The sequence below is a fragment of the Parasteatoda tepidariorum genome, chromosome 11, assembly GCF_982258835.1.
Source record: "Parasteatoda tepidariorum strain Cologne lab strain chromosome 11, Ptep-v5.0, whole genome shotgun sequence".
NCBI classification, from domain to species: Eukaryota; Metazoa; Arthropoda; class Arachnida; order Araneae; family Theridiidae; genus Parasteatoda; species Parasteatoda tepidariorum.
The window spans coordinates 42,685,920-42,699,085 of NC_141765.1; the positions used below are offsets into that span (position 1 = coordinate 42,685,920).

At 26.3% G+C, this 13,166-nt stretch overlaps 1 protein-coding gene across 1 annotated transcript in view; it reads left to right on the plus strand.

Annotated features, from left to right (window-relative positions):
• Nucleotides 1–562: 562 nt before the first annotated feature.
• LOC107448567 (CD109 antigen) overlaps nucleotides 563–13,166 on the plus strand; it is a 131,375-nt gene continuing 118,771 nt past the window's right edge. Inside the window, exons 1-2 of the mRNA XM_016063821.3 lie at nucleotides 563–896; nucleotides 11,737–12,010. Coding sequence (XP_015919307.1) covers nucleotides 11,832–12,010 — 179 coding nt within the window. The 5' untranslated portion in view covers nucleotides 563–896; nucleotides 11,737–11,831. The remainder of the gene's footprint in view (nucleotides 897–11,736; nucleotides 12,011–13,166) is intronic.

Genomic DNA, 13,166 nt, shown 5'->3' on the forward strand with positions numbered 1-13,166 from the left:
AGTCAGAATCATGAAATTGCGACATAGAATAGTTAAAATATTTCGAGTCACTTTAAACACACTGTAAAAAATTCCGGATCAAATTACAGTACCGACTCATTGGGTACGCATCATCCATAAAATCCATTATACTGTAAAATTCATTTTACCGCAATTTTTACAGTAATATTTATTTAATTAGAGAGATTTAGTGATTTTGTAGCAATTATTACTGTAAAAATTACTGTCCATCAGATTTTTTGTTCCGTAACACAATTCGGTAAAAAAAGGATTTCATAGTAAAAAATACCGGTACCCTGAATGCTAGTACATTTTACCGTAATTTGCTCCGGAATTTTTTACAGTGAACCATCAGTTATGAATTTCAGTAACACTGTGAAAATGTAAACTTTCATAAGATTTAAATAGCCTCTTTTTATAAAAAAAATTATGATAATACCATGTGACCTCATAGAATTTGATATCGAATGAAATCAAAGCTACCTTCTCGTAATTTTTAACCAATAACGTCGTCTCTTTCCCCCTCTCTGTCTATTAAATATTGCGTTATTGAGTAGCGTTTGAAATCATTGTTCAAAGGAAATATTATGAAAGGTAATTAAAGAGCGAAAAGAACAACCTATTTAATAACAAAGTAGCCAAGCAACTCTAACAGTAGACGTAAAAATGGTTTTCAAATAATATGACGCTTGCGCAGTTCGGACACATGCGCCAAGGAAAGTCGCATTATCAAAATCACCATGGAGAGCCGCTTTTGTTTATTTACTGTCCAGACATTCGCACACTTGGTCCTCGGATACCTTAAGTTTCGTTTCATTAGAAATTATATATTTATATGAATTAGGTGTGTTTTTATAGTAATAATTGCATTGGATTACATTGCAGGCTTATTTAAGGTAAGTTTTTCATTTCATAAATATATAAAAAAAAATTTGGAAATTAATATATTTTTTTATTTTTAAATTGTAATACCATAGTAGAAATCAATTATTTTAATATTAAGGAAACAGTAGTATTTCTTTTTTATTTTTGCCAATATTTTGTTTGAAAATAAAAATGCAACAATTTTATGTAATAAATGAGTAGTTAAAAAAATGTGATGAATTATTAGATATAGATATTACTTTTCTTTAAAAGAAAAGCAATACACTTCTTCTGCAATACAGCAATTCTTTAAAAAAAGCAAAAAAGCAATTGAAGAAACATATTTTTTAAAAATTTCCTTTATTTACCTAATTTGTTTGTCTAAATAATAAAAACGACACATTTTTGAAACTAATTTTAATTTGCTATTTAATGATTTATTTTAAAATAAATTTAATAAAGTGTATTATTATTTTAATGATGGTGTAATGACATCTATTTAGTGCCTAAAAGCATTATAAATAGTCTACAAAATAGAATGATCAGAAAATAGATACTAATATGTAAGCAAACATAATTTACCGGTTTATTAACAGCAACATAAATATATTTTTTAAAAAAAAATTCTTAATTGAGCGCCGGTGGCTTTACTTGAAAAGTTTAATTGAAAATTATATTAAGAAACATTTTAATATATGTTTTTAGAAAATCAATTTTATAATGGATAGAAACACCAGAAAGTGATAGATAAAATAATTTTTTTCTATTGAAAACAATTATATTTAAAGATTTGGCAGGATAAATTAATGTTCTATGGTTACTGTCGTCAACAACAAGGTTTGAAACATGAAAAATTGAGCATTTTCAAAACTTTCACTTAACATGTTCAAAAGACGCGTAACATCTCCACATTCTTATTTAGCATATCCAAAATAAATAAATCATGTAAAGAGTTCATTTAAATCGTGTAAAGTGTTCAATCATTTAAAATGTTTTCAAAAGAAAATTTAGATGTCACTACACTTAACATTATGATGTACTAATAATTTCCCTTGAGCTTTTTGTATATCATAATATACTAATTTATTAATGGAATTGCTTAATGATAAAGTAAAGCTCATTTCCAATATATCGATGTCCAAGATTTTTTTTCCTCAGGGAAACCCCTTTGATATCAGAATTGTCAAAGGTATTAAAGTACAAAATGCATTTTTACACGTTTCATATATTTAAATGTATTTTTCCGCCAATACTAAGTCTCATATTACCAATAATTAAAAGAAATATTGAGTCATTAAAATTTTCTAATTCATTTCTTGAAAGAAATTCAAATTTTTGTACTTTAATGAAACTGCTTTTTTCCTTTTTTAATTCATTTATATTTACTTTAAAAATCTAATCTGAAAATATTTCAGAAATCATTTTTTTGGAATTTTTCGTATATCCTTTTAAAATTCACTATGAAATTTACATATCAATTGAAAAATGCTAAATATGCTTTTTCTTTGCGCTCTTTCATCCTAAACTTATACTGAGAGATTTTTTTTATGAATTTCAATTTTTTAGAACGAAAGTAAAGTCCTAATAAAATGGGTGTGGCTCATTTTTTATTGATTAAATATCTTGATTTTAAGACATTTTATCAATTCCATTGTTTTAAAAATATTTATTAAATGCTTTAGAATTGAAAATTTTCTTGATTTACTTTTTATATGTTTCTTTCAGCAATATTTGTTCGAATATACATTAAAAATCATTTGTAAACAATCTGTAGGGAATAATACAGTTACTCATACAAACGATATTTTGGTTACATTTTTCAAACAAAAGTAGACCGAGACAAAAAAGTATGGTCAAAACTACCAAAATATGGTAAAATTCATTGCGTTCCTGGCTCTGTGGGAACACCCAAAAACTCAGTAGTTTTCACAGAAGCACTTTGATAATGATTTTGGTAAAATTAATAATAAAATATGGTTTTATTATCTGTGATAAAATTTGGTAAATGCCGTAATTTTATAATGATATTTTATAGCATGGCATAAAAACCTTTTATTTGGTTAAATTTTAAATTTTGTATTTTTCACTAAATATGTAGCAATACGAACTATTGTTTTGAAAATCAGAATTTCTGCTTAGCCGCAAATATATGAACAGAAAAATTACAAAATGAATGGTTTAAATACTGTATATTTTGATTTTTATTACCAGAATCATTCTTTTACTAGAAATGTCATTATCATACAATAGGGTAATTTTACCAGAATTTTTCTCTCTATGTATTTAATAGTTTATAATACATTTTACCTAGAAGTTATATAGTTTTCATCAATTTAAATTATTATTAGTAATCATATATGGCAGAACTTTTACTTTCGTTACTTGTACCGCCGGTACAAGTAAAAAGTACGTACTTTTACTTGTACTTCGTTACTTTTTAAATTCAGTACTTTTACTTGTACTTTCGTTACTTTTTTTGGGAAAAAGTACAAGTATTTGCAACGGAAATGTTGAATGAAATCGTTACTTTTTTCTAAAGCTCGGTAAGCTTTCTAAAAGAAAAAAAAAATTTAAAAAAAAAAAAAAAAATTCTGTCAAAATGCAATTATTTTGAAAAATGAAAAAAAATATTAATTTAGAAGTTATTTTCATTCATTTTCGAGTTTTATGCATTTGTTTAATACATTTCAAATTAAAAAATGTTGGATTTTGTTATTACGTTTTTCAATTTTCTTTTTGGACTCACTAATAATACATTTTTGTCTTAATACATTTTTTACTAAATACATTTTTACCTAGTACATTTTTTACTAAAATTATGTTTATGCCCGACCTTGTCAAACAACGCCCAGTCAAATCTCTAAGAACTTCGGAACTATTTGTGCTACTGAAAACTATTATAATTACTATTTTAACTCTTGAAAACTCGAAGGTATTAATTTAGCCGCAGATACTAAAATTCGTTTACAAATTTTAATTATTCCGTTTGGCAGAAATGTTCGGAAAATGATTTTCTCGCATGAGTTCAGCATTAGCCATTGCTACAAATAAAACTGCAGACTGTTCTGTTTCAATTTATACTGATGCACATTCAATTATTTTTTATTAGCTCAAAGATCACAAAGCTATCTGAAACCCCGTGTTTGCTTTGTTTATGTTTGAGCTTTTAAAACGCGTTTCTATAGAGTAAAACAATTTTAAATCAATGGTAATTTAAATAAATAAAGATAATAAACTAAAAATTAAAATCAATAGATAAAATTTCTTTTTCGTGCAAATCCATAAAAAGTTTCATATTAAAATTATACTTGATTTTAAAATTATATTATACGATTATATCATAAAATTATATTATAATATTCCTCCGAATTTAAAAATAAATTAATGTCCATAACTTTCAAAATTAAAAATAATTAAATAAATAAAACCAATTTTGCAAAACCATTGAAGAACATAAGAATATTATTCAATAAAATTTTAGGTTACTTTGAATTTTCGATTTCCTAGAAATGTACTTTTAAATCGTTACTTTTTTTGTTTAGTACTTGTACTTTTACTTGTACTTTTTACTCGTTACTTTTTAAAATAAGAACTTTTTACTCCTTACTTTTTTAAAAATACTTGTACTTTTACTCGTTACTTTTTAAAAGTAACGTTGCCATATATGTTAGTAATCGATAGGGTAATCCGAAGCCAAATAGCAACAAAGTCAACTTTTAAGTTAGAAGTTAGTTTATTAATACGTGAATGCAAGACTTTATTGCTATTTGCAGTAGTACTTGCAAGAGGGTATTCGGCACATAGTGTTTGCGAATAAATTTAAAGATGTGTATTTAGAATTGGCAAAGTAGTAACTGGTGCAAAATGTAGACATTTTTCAACTTTATTTATAGAATTTCTCTGAGCTTCAATTTTTTTTGTGGTACATAAAGGTACAGATCAGCTTCATTTGCTAGCTAATTTTATTTAATTTAAAAAAGTACAGCATTAATTTCATAATTAAAATAGAACATTTTCTGAAATGCATTGTTAAATGTAAGTTTCACGGGGAGCCAGACAATTTCAAAAATAAAAATCTCAATTATCCCTTTATATCCAACAAAAGAAAATAAATTAATGCATGAAAAATTTTGTAAATATCTTGATATCGAAAAGTTTCTTATACTTGTTATATTTTGGTCAGTCCAAAAGATTGTTAAAAATGTTATATAGATTTAAAAAATATTTCATAATGATTGCTTTAAGCTGTTATAGATAAATAACAAAAACTATGTATTGAAAGATTTTTTCTACTCGGAGAAAAAAATTCTGGTAAAATTACCGTATTGCATGGTAATGACATTTTTGGTAAAAAACCTCCATAATTCAGGTTAATAAAATCAAAATACACGATATTTAAAGCACTGATTTCGTAATTTTTCCGTTTATATGGCATAGCTGATTTTCAAACTTATAGTTCTTAATACCACTCATTTAGTAAAAAATACAAGACTGAATAGTAAATTTAAGTGAATAAATGGTTTTTATTCCATGCTCTAAAGTATCATGACAAAATTACCAACTTTTACCACATTTGCCAAATTTTATTAAATATTATATTTTCTTGCCAATTTTAGCAAAATCATAAGAAATGCGCAGCAGTAAAAATAACCGAGCTTTTTGGCGTCCCCATAGAGCCAGAAATACAATAAGTTTTACTTTATTTTGGTAGCTTTGACCATACTTTTTTCTCAGTGTGAAAAATCCTTTTGAAGAATGCAAAACAACATAATTTGTCTATCCAAAATATTATAGACATTGGTAAATATTTCATAATAATACAAATTGATAATTTGATATTCTTATTTCAATTGATTTTCATGCAGAGACATTTGCAGAGTTTTACTTCAAAAGGCTGGCAATTTTTGCTTTTTTTATAATTTTAAGTTTACAAAAGTTAACTGTATTTCAATGAGGAGAAAATTTGTAGCTGTTTTCTGTTCAATATTAAGTAAACGACTTATCATTTATTAAAAAATATTTATATATAATTAAAAAAAGTATGTCTTGAAAATTCACTGTCACTAGATACACTTTTTTTAAGAAACAAAATTAAAGCTATAAGATTTTAATCACCGATTTGTAAAACTAAAGCAAGGAAAAAACTCAAAAAATAAGAATAATTTTATTTTAAAGTATTCGGCTCTTCAGATTTCAGAAGTGCATATAAATGTGAGTTTAAAGATCATTTTTTTGCTTAACACAATTGATTCGGCCGTCAGAAATGGACTTTTCAACATGATAATGCTCGAGTTCGCAGAACTCGTATTTAAAAAAATTCTTGTTTCAAAACAATAATATGGAAGTTATACATAGAAGTATTGATCTAAACTCCTTTATCGAGCTCAAAATCTTTTCAGTCATTTGTTAATTAAACATCCGAAGTTGAAGATCAACGTTATGAAAATAAAACTTCGCAATATCAAAAAGTTATTATATTCATGAAAATAAGTACATTTGAGGAGGTCAAAAACATCAAAAATAGACAAACCATTGATAATTTTTTTTCGGATCGTACATTGTAGCACACAAATTTACGGTAAAAAGAACTGACACTTTAAGTGCACCATCCGTGAAATATTAAACTGCAATTTTTACAGTAATCTTTATTTAATTAAAGTAATTCAGTGACTTCATACTAATTATTACTGTAAAAAATACAGTTTATCAAATTTTTTGTTCAGGTATATCAGAATTTCATGCTTCGGTAAAAATGGATTTGTAAAAAGGATCTGCATCCTGAGTGCCGGTACCTTTTATCTCAATTTGATCCAGAATTTATTACAATGCATGTGTCCTAGTTTTTAACGGACGCATTTCGTAATAATTTTACGTCAAAATGCGTTAAACATGAGTTTTGTCCTTCTTATGATTTATCGAAAGCATGGAGCAATAAAACTGAATTTTTATTAAAGTTTTCTCCGTTTCGAAATTTGCTATTATTTGAATGTTGTTTAATTTTTACTCATATTGCATATCTTTTTACCGAGAAATACTGACAACATTGAAGAAAATTAGCAGAATTCGGTGGTTAAAAGCAACATATATAGCAACAACTTATGGCAAAATAAAATATTGTTTTGAATCCCATCTATACAACAATAAAAACGTAAAAAGGTAATAAAAGTGATTAAAAATAATAATATTTGTAAATAGGACTGGATAGTTAAGGGGTTTGAACATCGCTTTATACACAAGCATGTCTTGCTTTTACCCACTGTGCCGACATGAAATAATTCTATTGATGGATGAATCATGTCATCGGGCTGACCATGATAAGGTTTCATGACTGTAATATTTGTTTCGCAAAATGTATATTAGTTTATCTAAAGATATCCTCCTGGAAAGGTAAATTTTCATTATACTCACGAATTCTCTTATATTTTGAGTTTGGTTTAAAACCACGAGGTCATGTAGGGAAATATTATTGCCTTAAATTTAAGTAAGTGGAAAGGTTGTTTCCCAACGGTGACGAAGTAAAATAAAATAATTAAGACTGATTTTCTAAATTTTTGATAATTATTGAATACAAATTGAAATTTCATGTTAAAACCACGGTTTAAAACCACGAGGGCATGTAGGGAAATATTATTGCCTTAAATTTAAATAAGTGGAAAGGTTGTTTCACAACGGTGACAAAGTAAAATAAAATAATTAAGACTGATTTTCTAAATTTTTGATATTTGTTGAATACAAATTGAAATTTCATGTTAAAACCACGGTTTAAAACCACGAGGGCATGTAGGGAAATATTATTGCCTTAAATTTAAATAAGTGGAAAGGTTGTTTCACAACGGTGACAAAGTAAAATAAAATAATTAAGACTGATTTTCTAAATTTTTGATATTTGTTGAATACAAATTGAAATTTCATGTTAAAACCACGGTTTAAAACCACGAGGGCATGTAGGGAAATATTATTGCCTTAAATTTAAATAAGTGGAAAGGTTGTTTCACAACGGTGACAAAGTAAAATAAAATAATTAAGACTGATTTTCTAAATTTTTGATATTTGTTGAATACAAATTGAAATTTCATATTAAAACCACGGTTTAAAACCACGAGGGCATGTAGGGAAAGATTATTGCCTTAAATTTAAATAAGTGGAAAGGTTGTTTAACAACGGTGACAAAGTGAAATAAAATAATTAAGACTGATTTTCTAAATTTTTGATAATTGTGAAATACAAATTGAAAATTCATGTTAAAACCCCGGCTTAAAACAACGAGGACATATAGGGGAATATTATTGCCTTAAATTTAAATAAGTGGAAAGGTTGTTTAATAACGGTGGCATAGTAAAATAAAATAATTAAGACTGATTTTCTAAATTTTTGATAATTGTTGAATACAAATTGAAATTTCATGTTATTTTAATTAAATGTCAGAAGTTCTTTTAAACTTATGAAACAGAAAGCTTAATTTGAAAATAGAGTGCCTAAAACTGAAAAGAAAACCAGATGTATTTTATAAAAAAGTTTTGTTTGAAAGAACATTTACAAGTATTTTCTTTCAAATTAAAGTTTATTTGTTTTTTTAGAACTTGAGAAAATATTTGGATCATTTTGATATATGTATGTAAAAAACGTAAGTAAAATTTTATGAGGTACTGTTGTAGATTCTAACAGATTAATTATATTATTTTGATTAGCTCAAAGATTATTTTGAGAAGATTAGGCAGTGAGAATGCAAGTTTTCGAAGGGACGAACTGAAAATTGAAAAAAAAAACCTTCTTTAACATCAATATTTTGATCATCAGCTACTATTCAATGAATTAAAATGCGATTTCTTTTGATGCTTCCGTAAAATAAAAAGAATAATAAAACTAAAAGAAGAGAACTACTTAACTTAATCTGATTCTTCAAAGAAAATTGTATTCTTTTTTTCATTGAATTTCTGTCAGAATAAGACAAACTTTAGATCCAAAAAAACCTTCACCTATTGTTTCCACAAAAATATATTTAGTGATTTTCCGCATTACGATGTGTACACAAATTTATTCTGAGTTCTAACGGTTTGTTCTGTGAGAGACGCGCAAGACTTAAAACACTCGAGTTTTTCAGTTGTAAATCTGCATAAGATTGTCATTCATCTTTTGTTTTTATTGTTTTCAATATGTCATGCTTGTGAAGATCTTTTAATGGGTGAAGCTTAGAATATTTGATGGAATATGTTGATATTTTGGGCCTAATATTTCTGAGGGAGCTTTATGTTCAAATCACTCTGACCTAAAGAAAAAAGAATTATTATGCAGGTAACGCGGATATAAAGTTTTACGAGCACCTCATGTACGTTTATACCAATTTATATTCATATCTGTAAATGCAATTGTTTAAATTGTTTCAAAATACTGATTTGATCGAATCTTTTCAACAATTGATGGCATAATGAGAAAAAAAGTGCGGGTAAAGATATTGAATTGGAGTAATCGTACCCGTTCAAATTATGTCAAGGTAAAGGGATCTTACCTGTAAGTTAAATTAATTTTGAAAACACTTATGAATTTTGTATCAGATGTTTGAGGGACAAAATTTGATAATAATTATTATCAAATAATTTTATGAGAATTTCAAAATCCTGTTCTGCAGGAATATCTGATTCAGCTTTTAACATTATAGGCTCTTACTGCTTTAAAATTTGATCTTAAATATTACTAAAGATATATAAAAGCAGAATATGAAAAAAGAAACAAAGTTATGTTCGAATAAAAATAGTTAAAGCCTTTTGGCGACCATAAACAAGAACTATCATGGACTTTTGCTGTGTCATTAAGCTGTAATTATTCATTAGTTAAACGAACACAAAGCTAGCCCACGTTATTTACGAATTTTATTACTGCAATGTTTCCGTGAGTGTGACTTTGTCACAATATAACGAAAATTTGAAATAAAAAAAAAGATATTTTTTGAGAAAAACTGTTTCTTTCAGTATTTAAAAGAAATTGCAATATTGAGGACTTTTTACTAACTTTTAAGTTCCTTTAGAAATTGTGGGCCCTAGGCTCATGCCTATTGGGCCTAGGCGAGAATCAGGCTCTGGGTACAAGTCACTTTATTTTGCTCATTATACTTGAAAAGACCAGACAGAATAAGAAATATTTTTTCCTAAAAAACGAAAAATGTAATAAACAATTCAAATTTTATTTTTAGATAAAACAAGTGAATAGCTTAAAATTACTCATTTAAAACTGTATTTTGCTCATTATACTTAAAAGATCAGACAAAATAAGAAATATTTTTTCATAAAAAAGAAAAATATAATACCAGAAAAAAATATCTGAAATTAAATCTTTTAGAAACCTTTTGACCAATTTTCCTAGAATTTTTGATTTTTTAGCTAGAACTACATAGTTAAAAACGAGGTAAAAATGTGTATTTCTTGCTATTTAAAAATGCTTCTAACATTAATAAACGTAATAATTAAATATAATGAATAATCATAACATATCCTGATGATAACACATAACCTTAAGATATCTCCACATGCCTTGATATACGAGACACATTCATGAAACTAGTATCTTTGCTTAAGAGAGTGTAATTGGATTTTTCTCTGTGTAAGATAAACTGTGAACATATACCTTTTTTATTGAAGAAAATAACTCAATATTTTAAAAATAGGGTTAGAGACATTCTTCGTTGCTTTATCCTTTATATAATTCAAGAAATGATGAATAATCCAAATCCGTCCAAAGAAATACAATATAATTAAAAAAGAAACATAATACTTAACAGAAATACGAATCAGCAACTTCTTTTGCCATAATTTGAAGTGGTAAATTAATAAAAATTGTTTGTAACCAGAGCTAAGTTTGCAGAAAAATTAATCTTACACGTCCTTCCTATGTTCCTATACTTCGGTATGCGATACGTATTCATTTTTGTTCATATAAAACTGCTATTGATTTTTTTATTGCCCTAAAACATGTGGAACTAGATACTTTTTTATACGTGCATTGTTTATTTTAATAAGAAATTAAACCACGTACAATTTTTAATTTTGCAAATAAATTAATTATAAATTTTTTAAAAATTTTTACTGTACTAAAGCGGAAAAAAATTAAATTTTTCAAAGGAGCATTAATTTAAACCTCTGGTTTAGTATGTTTTTCACGGAGAAAAGAATTCTGGTAGAATTACCATACTGTATGATAATTGAATTTTTTGAAAAAAAAATTATAATTATGTCAATAAAAACCAAAATATATGGTATTTGAATTATTCATTTGATATTTTTTCCGTTTATATGGTTACAGTTTACCAAAAATTCTGGTTTTCAAAAAAATACAGAACTGAAAAGTAAATTTTACCAAATAAATGGTTTTTACGCTATGTTTCAAGGTATTATGATAAAATTACCAAATTTTACCACATTTACCGAATTTTATCACACGTTTTATAACCATATTTTACTGTTAATGCTACCAAAATTATTACCATCAATGTACAAATTATTATTATTACCAAAATTATTACATCTCGGTAAAATTTACCGTGGGTTTTGCTGTTCCCATAGAACCAGAAACACTGTGAATTTTACCATATTCTGGTAGTTTTGAATATACTTTTTTCTCAGCGTAGCTCAATATCTTTTACTACATTCATTATTTATTTTATTTTAAAAAATTACCCCTCATATAGTTTTTAATTTTACGAATAAACAAATTAATTATTAATTTTATAGAGTAACAAATTACGTAACTCTAAGGAGCATCAAGTTAAACAACTCGCTTATCTTTATGTTTTTAAAAGTCTGTTAAAAGTATGCGCCCTAGTTTCGATCCATAATATGATTTCTTTAAGTTAAACTCTAAATTTTTTGTTCTTTTTTTCAGATTGTATGCAAACATGAAGCCATCAAATCGAAAGAAAAAGGTTTAGTGTTTAATGTTGTCCTACTTCTAGAACTTTCAATGTGAAAAGAGTCGAGATGCATTCATTTTCAAGAATTATTCAAAGTGACTGCCTGATAATATTTTTCTTTATTTGTACATATGTAATCTATTCAACTTCGCAAGAAACGAGAATCTTCACAGCAGGGGAATGGGACGGAACGTCAGATGAAAATGTTTATCTGTCACTCAGTGGCAGAAATTTCAATGATGATCCGTAAGTAATGAATCTTCCATATCAGACATTTGTGCTGGACTATAAATTTATTTTAAGAACTTATTCCTGTGCAATCCTTTCCATCTTTCAGAATTTAAAAAACAGCTGAATAAATATAGAAATATAAACACAGGAATGACTAACATTCTGAACGTCAATTTAAAAATTCCAGAAGGAGTATTATCCCTCTGTTTATATTTCAAATTTTAATATTTTTCTTAGACATTATTTGAAATTTTAGAATAAAAAGTGAATAGCTTTAATGGAGGCAGGAAATGAGAATGTATTAATATCTTTTCAATTTCAGACAGTTCCCATTTTCACATTTTTGGAAATTAACTTTTCTTTAGTGTTTTGACAAACCTTGTTGAATTTTACAATTTAAAAAATTCCAAATAAAATTACCGTATAAGATACCGGTACGCAGGATGCCAGTAATTTTAATATTGAGACGCTAGATTCAAAGAACTTCAACCACTGAAAAGATGCGAATACTATAAACTAACCTTTTATCGGCACATCCAAAGTGCCTTAAGAAGAATACTTATACACTTAACATGTCTTGTAAGGAGATAAGAGTAGAAGATATTAAAAAAGGCATTTAGTTATAATGCGAAAAGAAAACAATTATTTTAACGTAGATCGTCTCTAGACCGGAAACATCACTCCAATGAACAGAAAACAAGAATATTTTTAAATTATTATGATGGTTCGTATTGCTTCAAGCAATTTATTTTTATGTATATATATATATATATATATATATATATATATATATATATATATATATATATATATATATATATATATATATATATATATATATATATATATATATATATATATATATATATATATATATATATATATATATATATATATATATTCAAATATATATATCCAAATTTTCAATTTTCACATTTTCGTATGGTAGCGTCAACAAAGGTAAAGTTTTCAAAAGCTTGTACTAATATTTGTAATTTAGTTTAATGACATTATACAAAATATATAAGGGCCTTGATGACGGCTTAATGATCTTTATGGATACACATGAGTTATGTTCAACAAAACTAAATGATTATTTTGACTACAAAGCGAATCATAAGACAATGCATAATGTCTTTGGCAGTATATTGTTATTTGGAAACGTTTGCAT